Raw genomic sequence first — 12,510 nt, forward strand, 5'->3', positions numbered from 1 at the left:
TTTTCCTCTCTTTTTTTTTTTTTAAGTGGGAAAACAAGGAATTAGATTTTTGTATTCCAGTGTTAGTTTGGCTGTTCTCTCACATAATGGCTCACTGGAATCAATGCATGAAATCCCACCCTACAAAGCCACGCCACCTTCAAAACGCTTGAACACACAGCAGAGTCTGTAAAGTCTCACAAGATGAAAGACTGCACTAAATTGACTCATGTCTAAAATGCATAACATTACAGTGATAATGAACGTAAACAACTTGCAGTGCTCTAGTTGTACCACCTGACTGATTCAGATTAATTTCGGTGTTGACATGGAAACGTCTGAATCCAAATGCCATGATTGGACGAAGAATTCTATTGATTGCTATAGGATGTGAAGTTTCAACCAGTACTGCCTATTGACCAATAGTCTTCTGCATTCTGAAGCATTTTAGTGAAATTGTGTCTTCTAGTGGTCATTTTAGGAAGTTGCAACTTCAAGCCTATTAACAGATGATCCCTTTAGTTACCTGTGACCAAATGAGTTCTGAATGCCTGTAATGCTGAGTTCACACTGCACAATTTTCAAAGTAGTCAGGTCACTGATCTTTTCACACTGCATGACTATCTGGGGTAACGTTCAGTTGCTGCTGTGTGCACACTGCACGATGCACCGACGACAGTTTCACACTGCATGACTATACAAAAGAAAGAATCGCTGACTGGTCTGCAAACTGCATTTCACAAGCAAACCCACGCGAGAAGTGATATGGAAATAACGCAAGATCACGCGTGTGTAAGACTGGAGTTCTCACTTGAGACTTAAATAGTTATTAAAAATGATAGCCTGCAAGAAGATTTGCAATCCAAATTGTCTGTACGTGCAAAGAGAGTTGGGGGCAAATAAATCATTTTACAATGTGCTACTGTTGCTGCTGGTCAAGCAAATGTTTGTGCTTTGTTTCTGTTAAAATACTGATATTCTGGTCTATAACTCTTCCCCGAACATCCCGCTGTCCTGTAGTTTTCAGTCAGAACACATTACCACAGCAGGATTTTGAATCGCAGACAGATCCACATATTTAACATGCCAAATATCTCACGGGCGTCGCCGACTCATCTGCGATTCTCTCAGATCGCGTCGTTGATAATTCACACTGCGTGAATTTCACTCGTGTGAACGAGCACCGATTAGCCTATGATTTCGGGCATTTGTTGGCGATCTCCTAGCCTGGTTAAAGCCAGACCATTCTCAGTAGTAACTGAGTTATGGTCTGGCAAAGCTTCATTAATAACTCATTTCCAAAGGGGCGTCACCAACGGACGTCGCTCAAATGCCTCTGGGCGCAATTGGATAGACCTAAAACCAATCAGAGCGATCGTCATCGTGTAAATTACACTACGCCATAAAAGTATGTACTCTTTTTGTGAAGAAAAGGTATTTACTTTTGAATGTGTAGCAAAAAAGTAGGCAAGCTTTGGGACATACTACTTCGTCATCTTTATCGGACGGATCTGTCGCGTGCATCCTGTCACGTAAACTGCCCTATCAATCATCTTGTCACAGTTAAAATCCTCTATTAAATCTAATTAAATTTCCTACAGTTCCGGAGAGAAATGTAGTAGCACGTTCATCTGCCAGTGGGTCTTTCATGGAGACTGTCCTCATGTGCTTGCAATTTGAATATAATAATGCATTTAAAAGTTGGTGCGCTTCACCAACGGACGTCGCTCAAATGCCTCTGGGCGCAATTGGATAGACCTAAAACCAATCAGAGCGATCGTCATTGTGTAGAGCCCGCCCCAACGTTTCTGATTGGTGCCGCGATTTCGACGGATTAGAAATGGGCTTGAATGAGCTCTTTGCCAGACTACTTGCAGAGCAAATCTAAATTTGCCGGAAGTTGTCTGGGTTTTCCCAGGCTAGCGATCTCCCAAAACCTGTCGGCGAATGAAAAATTGTTCAGTGTGAACTCTGCACTGATCCAGTAAAACAGCCCTTCAAATGAGTGATGCTAATTACCCAGATTTAGCTCATTACAAACAATCCAAGAGTCTGGAATAGAAGTGTAAAGTGCTTGATTTCTTGAACATCCTCACCTTTCTTGATTTTGACATGTTCTTTGGACACTGAACAAAAGAACATCCTTTATTTCAGTAATAAACTAATGATTTATCATCAAATTAAAAAAAGTTTCTCACAGTCATATTAACATACAATCTCTTGTGAAATAGATGAATTAATATTAATACAATATAAGGCCGCTTAAGAGCACTTAAAGACCAACTGAAGTGCCTTGAAACGCGCAGCATTTTTCAGTGTGTTGACGTAATATCCACTGAAACAGGGAGACAGGACGGGACATATTGAGCAGACTCAAACTGAGCTTGCTGACGTAGATGTGACGTGAGCAACCTGTCTGACAGTTGTAAGTCTTCTAGTAGCTGTGCCAAGAGAAATCTGAATCATTCCCTTACAAATCTTGCAGAGACGGAGAGAGTGAGTAGAGGGTGTCCATGAGCTAGGAGCAGGAGCAACTTTATGACTCTCTATGGGCTTCTGCCTTGACTTTATCGGACTGTATGCCTCCACGTCCCCCCGATTGACTGCGAGCTTCTACTCCTGTCTATACGGTAATTTCCAGAGAGTCGGGTGGTTATGACGCCATCGGTAGCCTATTTATACAAAAACTGCTTCTACGGGGCCATAACGTAAGATACAAGGCAATGGAGCCTTTTATACATTGTCGTGTTTCTTTAGAAATAAACAATGGACAAATAGAGTCTTTAAACGCCTCAGATGTAAAGTTATTCGCTGTCAAAGTGAAGCCAAAATGAATGTGAGTCAATGGAATGCTAACAGCAGGTGATGGCTTGTTAGCCAATGGCGGCCTTCAGGGATGGTACGCTATCCGAGAGCTGGATTACTCCCCTGAAGCTGTCCTGTACACTTCTTCGTCCTGTGCTCCGTGAAAATCAAAGCTAAAGAAACCTTTCTACACCTAAAACAAGAAACTATTAAATGCACGATTTCGAATATATGTGGTTTGTGTGTGATGTTCGTGCGATTTGGGGTATTTTCATATGACTAAAGAATGTTTACAGTATACATGCTAAGCAGGTGTAGCGATTAGCTGCATAAAAAAATTCTAAATATAACATATTTCAACCAACATCATTATATGACTAAACTCCATTTTAGATCGCGATCGGAAGATAATACAAATACTCTATGGTTGTTTAAAGGTGCATTGTGCAACATTTCATGTTAAAAATACCCGTTTTTCTAACCCATACATGCTTATACAATTGCCTGATGGGCTGAATGAGCCCTTCTCTGATGATTGCGATTGCCTCTATAATCCTGTACAGTAAAATAAATAAGAGGGATTCGGGTCGGAATTTGAGACTGGGCGTGACGTCATGCCCGTTCAGTTGCAGTGTTGCAGTTTCGCTTGTCGCCAGAGGGGGCATAGTTCTGCAAAAACTCAGAGACTTTTGCAATGCACCTTTAAAGTGAGTTTTGAGTAAAAGTGTAATATTAATATTTTAAATTGTGTTATGTAGCTTGATGCTAATTGTTCCATATTCCATAATCCATAATCTTCCATGTTCCTAGCTTTGGAAGGAGCAGCCTATCTCTCTCGTCCCTTTATAAATTGTGGTCTTCATCCTTTAATGCCACAAACTTTAAGCTGACAAAGGAGTGACACTTTAAGGAGAAAGTGCTGTTATATCCCTAGGGTGGCTGTTCCCTGGCAAACGCCTGGCTGGCTAGCTCAAATGGTAGAGCATCAGACTTTTAATCTGAGGGTCCAGGGTTCCTGTTCAGGTGAAGGTTTGTTGCAGACCTCCCCTAATCTCTTGCTGTGCTCTTCCCAGCCTTTGAGGGAGATGGTCTTCCTCTCCGAGATAAGATGTAATGCTTGGTTACTAGGGACTTTAAGCAACAGCTGCTGATGGAATGGCAAAGGCAGCCGGAAGTAAGCGTTAACTGCCGTAGCTAAAGAGCGCAAAAATCACTAAGCAACAGTAAAGAGGACAACGTTGGGGTAATTTAATCATCAGACAAAATACCAAAAAAGGAGGTGATTTTTGAGCAAGAGAAGGGTTGCTTTTGGCATTTAATGATATACAGAAACGATTACAATGCCACATAACCTAAAACATAACATTAACTTTCTTAATCTGTCACGTAGTAACGACTACGGTAAATCAGCTGTTCTCCCGTAGTAGACGGTTACAGTAGAACGTCGCGAGGTAGCAGTTAATGTCGCGCGTGCGCAATAGAACGACAGAATGCCATTGCCGTTCCACCAGAGGCCGTTGCTTAAAGTCCCTACTGTCTAAGCAAGCAGTGGTGGGGGACTTTGAGAGAACTGAGCTGAAGCTTGCCGTTGACACTGTATGTGCAGGCCCGGGGTGAGTGGAAAGATTGCTTTCTCTGTGTAGCATTTACTACTCTGCGTTGTGCGGGCAGCATCCCCAGTCCAAATCCGGATCATGGCAGTCTTTTCGTGTAGGTGAAGACGTCGCTGAACTCCTTTTTGCCAACACAATATTTTCGCCGGGTTGATCCTCTGCTGCTCACATTGATCCACATTGATAGTTGGCCCCTGTGTTCTTTGATGCTCAAATCCAGAAATGAAAATAGCATGTGACTCACTGGCGGGAGTAGTCATGGCTGAGAGGTTAAGGCGATGGACTCGAAAACCATTGGGGTCTCTCCGCGCAGGTTCGAATCCTGCCGACTACGTGGCTCCTTCGTGTCACTTTGTCTATTTGCGACAGGAATTGTGACATCCAGGAGCTTTGTACGAGCTGCTCTTTTCTCTAACACGGAAAATTGGGCAACCCACATTTCTTTTCAAGCCTGAAGTGAGCAGGTTTTTGTGTAGGTGAAGACATTGTTAGTTTATAAATAAGTGTTTTGGCACACCTGTCCGAGTGGTGCTACAAATTCTTCTAAAATCTGATTTTATTTCGGGCATGTTAAATTAGCGTTCGACAAACGCGAACAAACTTTTATTTATGTACACTCACAATAACAATTAAATGTTGTGCTTTTGTAAAATAAAGAAAACAAACAGGGTGCGCTTTCTGCCGTCTCGTCACAGAAATGAACCAAAACTCTATAGGCTACTTGCCTCGGTCACGATATTATCTGATTATGCAATCCATATGAAACCATCCAATATTAAATTGGCTATGATATAACCGTGGCTGTGTATTCCCCTATATTCACTACAGTGGCTGGAAACATTGTTTTCATTCATAATTACTTGCATGGATTCACATCGCAAATCAATCAGCAAATAAAAAATTCAGATTCAAATTCTAGACATGCCCCTGTGTTTCTTGATGATCAATGCAGATTTATGCCAGTCTCCAGTAGAGATCCATTTCCTGGAGAGTTTAGGTGTAGGAGTTTAGTCATAATTATAACTTGTAACTTGTGGTAGAACTCCGACTTGTACCACGTGATCGCTGTACCACCTGACCACTGCAGATTCATTTGCCGTTGATAGTGTTGCCATAAAAACAATCAATCATCTCCTAATTACGGTAATTATTGCGACATCCAACCCTAATCAAACACACCTGAACAAGCTAATCAAGGTCTTCACGATTAGGCTATATGAGAAAACTACAGGCAAGTGATTTTCATTAGGGTTGGAATTACCCAGACCCCCAATTGGATCTTTAAAAACGCATTTTCAAAAAGTGTTTTGAACTCTTTTGATAGCGTTTGTTGTGGGACTCAGCTGATGTTTTGATGCAGCAACAGGGATTTTTCTTTGTAGTTTTGTGGTCCTTGCTGTCCGCCCCTCCTGACTCAGTAATTCAGTGCATCTTCGAGCAGAGTTGATTTTGAGATTGCAGGTCAAGAGGATGACAGCTCAAGTGTACTGCTCGTTTAGTGCTGTTTTATTGTGTCTGTCTGCTTGTTTGAGCACAACAGACGCTGGAGTCCTAGGTGAGAAGTTCTTTTAGCTTCATTACGCAGCCCGAAGAAGTGCATAAATAAAGTGCCTTACAAAATTTGATTTCAGACACATCTGCTTACAAAAATACAGTACATATGTCAAGTGGAAGTTCATCTTTGTATGTTGGTTTAGTGTTAATAATAAGCAAAGTATAAATATGCAAACTATCATAAGTTTCTGCATTTTTCATTGTACAACTAAAACCCATATAATCACTAATAGGCTTTTTTGTTTACTGTTAAACACAAACATTAGTGTTATAATATGGCTGCAAAATTGTTACCGGACTGTATCAATCCTGAGTTGAAACTTTTGCCTAAAGTTTTTTTGTTTTAAGAAATGCATAAGCCTACAATATAACGTGGGGAGCTAATTCTAACCGATAACTCTGCATTTTACATATATAGTGGGTTTAGAACTATATTTGTTTTATTTTCTGTTGAGTAGCTTATTAAAATGCTTAAAAGGAAAATGAGGGTGGTCATGGGGATGGCATTTTTGAAGATGTACACCAGTAAATTTGTATACAACATAGAAAGACTGATAGAAAGCATGGACATCAGTTAATATCACTAGTGGGGTAGGTTGTAACTGCACTCTCAGTCTTTGAAACCGATTGATGCCGTTTAGTGAAAAATGGTAGATTTCTAAGCTACTTGAATTGAAGCAGATAAATGTTTGAATATTATAAAGGGAGACTCATTGCAAAACCCCTGACTTGCAAATGCTGAAGCGAACTATTACAGCACTTCCTGGTCTCCCCTAATGATCCTCTTGAATCCTCTCCTGTAGTGTCTGGTCAGTGTCCGGCGACGCTGACGGTCGTGCCCTCCCGACGAGGGTGCACTTCTGATAGAGACTGCTCTGGAGGACACAAATGCTGTCAATTTCCCTGTGGGTCCGCGTGTGTGCCGCCTGTTTTCAGTGAGTTTTAATTATTGATGCATGCTATACGTCTTCCAGAAAAAAAACGCTGAAAAAATGTCTTCACTGAGGAATTGCTAGTAAGTTTCACAAATAATTGCAAAGAAACCGCAAGTAACACATTGAACTAAACGTGAAACTATGAAGTAGATGGACTGAATATTCCGGTAAACCCTCCTACGATTTTTTTTTTTCTCTTTTTCATACAGTGTATGAGACATTCAGTATTCAGTGATGTAGTTTCTCTGTCATGTGTCTCTGTAACAGCAAAGCCAGGGGAGTGTCCAAGCACAAATTTTGGAGCAGGAATGTGTGCAGAGTTGTGTTCCTATGACAGTGACTGTCCGAACAATGAGAAATGCTGCTGCAATGGATGTGGACATCAGTGTATGAATCCATTTGCAGGTATTTGTTAGTGTTTGGGTCAGCTTCGTTTCATTTTGTCTTGTTTTATAATTAATCGTTCTCAATGTAAAGTATTCAGCCAATAGCACGGTTTAAAGCACAGGATGGCTTTACAAAATTAATTCATACGATTAATTAATACACTCATGATTAATAATTAAGAGGAATAAAACTTGGTATTTGGGTTTTGTGCTGTATCTGAGACTGAATGCCACTAAACAGACTGACTAAAGTTGACTATCTGGATCCATCCAGGAAAGCCTGCAGCCGAACCACCAAAGCCTCCAGGAAAGCCTGCAGTCGAACCACCAAAGCCTCCAGGAAAGCCTGCTGTCGAACCACCAAAGCCTCCAGGAAAGCCTGCAGCCGAACCACCAAAGCCTCCAGGAAAGCCTGCCGTCGAACCACCAAAGCCTCCAGGAAAGCCTGCTGTCGAACCACCAAAGCCTCCAGGAAAGCCTGCAGCCGAACCACCAAAGCCTCCAGGAAAGCCTGCAGTCGAACCACCAAAGCCTCCAGGAAAGCCTGCTGTCGAACCACCAAAGCCTCCAGGAAAGCCTGCAGCCGAACCACCAAAGCCTCCAGGAAAGCCTGCAGCCGAACCTCCAGGAAAGCCTTCTACCGAAGAGCCGGAGCCTTCTACCGAAGAGCCGGAGCCTTCTACCGAAGAGCCGGAGCCTTCTACCGAAGAGCCGGAGCCTTCTACCGAAGAGCCGGAGCCTTCTACCGAAGAGCCGGAGCCTTCTACCGAAGAGCCGGAGCCGGAGCCTTCTACCGAACCTGCTGAGCCAGAGCCTTCAGACGAACTGCCAGTGAAGCCTGCGGCCGAACCCCCGAAGCCTCCTGTGAAGCCTGCGGCCGAACCCCCGAAGCCTCCTGTGAAGCCTGCGGCCGAACCCCCGAAGCCTCCAGTGAAGCCTGTGGCCGAACCCCCGAAGCCTCCTGTGAAGCCTGCGGCCGAACCGCCCAAGCCTCCAATGAAGCCTGCGGCCGAACCGCCCAAGCCTCCAATGAAGCCTGCGGCCGAACCGCCCAAGCCTCCAATGAAGCCTGCGGGCGAACCTCCGAAGCCTGCAGCCGAACCTCCGAAGCCTCCTGTGAAGCCTGCAGCCGAACCGCCCAAGCCTCCAATGAAGCCTGCAGCCGAACCGCCCAAGCCTCCAATGAAGCCTGCAGCCGAACCGCCCAAGCCTCCAATGAAGCCTGCAGCCGAACCGCCAAAGTCAACTTACCCTTATGGCCAATGTGGCTATGCATGCAGTTAACTGTGCTGATTTAACCATTGGATATATGGTGTTTTCCCTGTTTGTCACCAAATAAATCTCACACTTGTAAGACCATTTTCCTCTCTTTTTTTTTTTTAAGTGGGAAAACAAGGAATTAGATTTTTGTATTCCAGTGTTAGTTTGGCTGTTCTCTCACATAATGGCTCACTGGAATCAATGCATGAAATCCCACCCTACAAAGCCACGCCACCTTCAAAACGCTTGAACACACAGCAGAGTCTGTAAAGTCTCACAAGATGAAAGACTGCACTAAATTGACTCATGTCTAAAATGCATAACATTACAGTGATAATGAACGTAAACAACTTGCAGTGCTCTAGTTGTACCACCTGACTGATTCAGATTAATTTCGGTGTTGACATGGAAACGTCTGAATCCAAATGCCATGATTGGACGAAGAATTCTATTGATTGCTATAGGATGTGAAGTTTCAACCAGTACTGCCTATTGACCAATAGTCTTCTGCATTCTGAAGCATTTTAGTGAAATTGTGTCTTCTAGTGGTCATTTTAGGAAGTTGCAACTTCAAGCCTATTAACAGATGATCCCTTTAGTTACCTGTGACCAAATGAGTTCTGAATGCCTGTAATGCTGAGTTCACACTGCACAATTTTCAAAGTAGTCAGGTCACTGATCTTTTCACACTGCATGACTATCTGGGGTAACGTTCAGTTGCTGCTGTGTGCACACTGCACGATGCACCGACGACAGTTTCACACTGCATGACTATACAAAAGAAAGAATCGCTGACTGGTCTGCAAACTGCATTTCACAAGCAAACCCACGCGAGAAGTGATATGGAAATAACGCAAGATCACGCGTGTGTAAGACTGGAGTTCTCACTTGAGACTTAAATAGTTATTAAAAATGATAGCCTGCAAGAAGATTTGCAATCCAAATTGTCTGTACGTGCAAAGAGAGTTGGGGGCAAATAAATCATTTTACAATGTGCTACTGTTGCTGCTGGTCAAGCAAATGTTTGTGCTTTGTTTCTGTTAAAATACTGATATTCTGGTCTATAACTCTTCCCCGAACATCCCGCTGTCCTGTAGTTTTCAGTCAGAACACATTACCACAGCAGGATTTTGAATCGCAGACAGATCCACATATTTAACATGCCAAATATCTCACGGGCGTCGCCGACTCATCTGCGATTCTCTCAGATCGCGTCGTTGATAATTCACACTGCGTGAATTTCACTCGTGTGAACGAGCACCGATTAGCCTATGATTTCGGGCATTTGTTGGCGATCTCCTAGCCTGGTTAAAGCCAGACCATTCTCAGTAGTAACTGAGTTATGGTCTGGCAAAGCTTCATTAATAACTCATTTCCAAAGGGGCGTCACCAACGGACGTCGCTCAAATGCCTCTGGGCGCAATTGGATAGACCTAAAACCAATCAGAGCGATCGTCATCGTGTAAATTACACTACGCCATAAAAGTATGTACTCTTTTTGTGAAGAAAAGGTATTTACTTTTGAATGTGTAGCAAAAAAGTAGGCAAGCTTTGGGACATACTACTTCGTCATCTTTATCGGACGGATCTGTCGCGTGCATCCTGTCACGTAAACTGCCCTATCAATCATCTTGTCACAGTTAAAATCCTCTATTAAATCTAATTAAATTTCCTACAGTTCCGGAGAGAAATGTAGTAGCACGTTCATCTGCCAGTGGGTCTTTCATGGAGACTGTCCTCATGTGCTTGCAATTTGAATATAATAATGCATTTAAAAGTTGGTGCGCTTCACCAACGGACGTCGCTCAAATGCCTCTGGGCGCAATTGGATAGACCTAAAACCAATCAGAGCGATCGTCATTGTGTAGAGCCCGCCCCCAACGTTTCTGATTGGTGCCGCGATTTCGACGGATTAGAAATGGGCTTGAATGAGCTCTTTGCCAGACTACTTGCAGAGCAAATCTAAATTTGCCGGAAGTTGTCTGGGTTTTCCCAGGCTAGCGATCTCCCAAAACCTGTCGGCGAATGAAAAATTGTTCAGTGTGAACTCTGCACTGATCCAGTAAAACAGCCCTTCAAATGAGTGATGCTAATTACCCAGATTTAGCTCATTACAAACAATCCAAGAGTCTGGAATAGAAGTGTAAAGTGCTTGATTTCTTGAACATCCTCACCTTTCTTGATTTTGACATGTTCTTTGGACACTGAACAAAAGAACATCCTTTATTTCAGTAATAAACTAATGATTTATCATCAAATTAAAAAAAGTTTCTCACAGTCATATTAACATACAATCTCTTGTGAAATAGATGAATTAATATTAATACAATATAAGGCCGCTTAAGAGCACTTAAAGACCAACTGAAGTGCCTTGAAACGCGCAGCATTTTTCAGTGTGTTGACGTAATATCCACTGAAACAGGGAGACAGGACGGGACATATTGAGCAGACTCAAACTGAGCTTGCTGACGTAGATGTGACGTGAGCAACCTGTCTGACAGTTGTAAGTCTTCTAGTAGCTGTGCCAAGAGAAATCTGAATCATTCCCTTACAAATCTTGCAGAGACGGAGAGAGTGAGTAGAGGGTGTCCATGAGCTAGGAGCAGGAGCAACTTTATGACTCTCTATGGGCTTCTGCCTTGACTTTATCGGACTGTATGCCTCCACGTCCCCCCGATTGACTGCGAGCTTCTACTCCTGTCTATACGGTAATTTCCAGAGAGTCGGGTGGTTATGACGCCATCGGTAGCCTATTTATACAAAAACTGCTTCTACGGGGCCATAACGTAAGATACAAGGCAATGGAGCCTTTTATACATTGTCGTGTTTCTTTAGAAATAAACAATGGACAAATAGAGTCTTTAAACGCCTCAGATGTAAAGTTATTCGCTGTCAAAGTGAAGCCAAAATGAATGTGAGTCAATGGAATGCTAACAGCAGGTGATGGCTTGTTAGCCAATGGCGGCCTTCAGGGATGGTACGCTATCCGAGAGCTGGATTACTCCCCTGAAGCTGTCCTGTACACTTCTTCGTCCTGTGCTCCGTGAAAATCAAAGCTAAAGAAACCTTTCTACACCTGAAACAAGAAACTATTAAATGCACGATTTCGAATATATGTGGTTTGTGTGTGATGTTCGTGCGATTTGGGGTATTTTCATATGACTAAAGAATGTTTACAGTATACATGCTAAGCAGGTGTAGCGATTAGCTGCATAAAAAAATTCTAAATATAACATATTTCAACCAACATCATTATATGACTAAACTCCATTTTAGATCGCGATCGGAAGATAATACAAATACTCTATGGTTGTTTAAAGGTGCATTGTGCAACATTTCATGTTAAAAATACCCGTTTTTCTAACCCATACATGCTTAAACAATTGCCTGATGGGCTGAATGAGCCCTTCTCTGATGATTGCGATTGCCTCTATAATCCTGTACAGTAAAATAAATAAGAGGGATTCGGGTCGGAATTTGAGACTGGGCGTGACGTCATGCCCGTTCAGTTGCAGTGTTGCAGTTTCGCTTGTCGCCAGAGGGGGCATAGTTCTGCAAAAACTCAGAGACTTTTGCAATGCACCTTTAAAGTGAGTTTTGAGTAAAAGTGTAATATTAATATTTTAAATTGTGTTATGTAGCTTGATGCTAATTGTTCCATATTCCATAATCCATAATCTTCCATGTTCCTAGCTTTGGAAGGAGCAGCCTATCTCTCTCGTCCCTTTATAAATTGTGGTCTTCATCCTTTAATGCCACAAACTTTAAGCTGACAAAGGAGTGACACTTTAAGGAGAAAGTGCTGTTATATCCCTAGGGTGGCTGTTCCCTGGCAAACGCCTGGCTGGCTAGCTCAAATGGTAGAGCATCAGACTTTTAATCTGAGGGTCCAGGGTTCCTGTTCAGGTGAAGGTTTGTTGCAGACCTCCCCTAATCTCTTGCTGTGCTCTTCCCAGCCTTTGAGGGAGATGGTCTTCC

General features: G+C 42.8%; 1 protein-coding gene across 8 annotated transcripts; it reads left to right on the plus strand.

The window, feature by feature from the left end:
- The first annotated feature begins 5,572 nt into the window (after window positions 1-5,572).
- Window positions 5,573-8,631, plus strand: LOC308692797 (uncharacterized protein). 8 transcript variants are annotated; one of them, XM_081369183.1, is made up of 5 exons: window positions 5,573-5,952; window positions 6,755-6,886; window positions 7,154-7,291; window positions 7,547-8,313; window positions 8,369-8,631. In XM_081369183.1, exons 1-5 carry the CDS (start codon window positions 5,868-5,870, stop codon window positions 8,390-8,392), a joined length of 1,146 nt encoding a protein of 381 aa, XP_081225309.1. In that variant the 5' UTR covers window positions 5,573-5,867; the 3' UTR covers window positions 8,393-8,631. The 8 variants fall into 8 exon arrangements, with proteins under 8 accessions (XP_081225309.1, XP_081225310.1, XP_081225304.1 ...); XM_081369184.1 differs by having other exon boundaries at window positions 7,547-8,280; XM_081369178.1 differs by having other exon boundaries at window positions 7,547-8,631.
- Window positions 8,632-12,510: the final 3,879 nt, after the last annotated feature.

The sequence above is a fragment of the Scardinius erythrophthalmus genome (assembly GCF_964197995.2).
Source record: "Scardinius erythrophthalmus genome assembly, chromosome: 6".
Lineage (NCBI taxonomy): Eukaryota > Metazoa > Chordata > Actinopteri > Cypriniformes > Leuciscidae > Scardinius > Scardinius erythrophthalmus.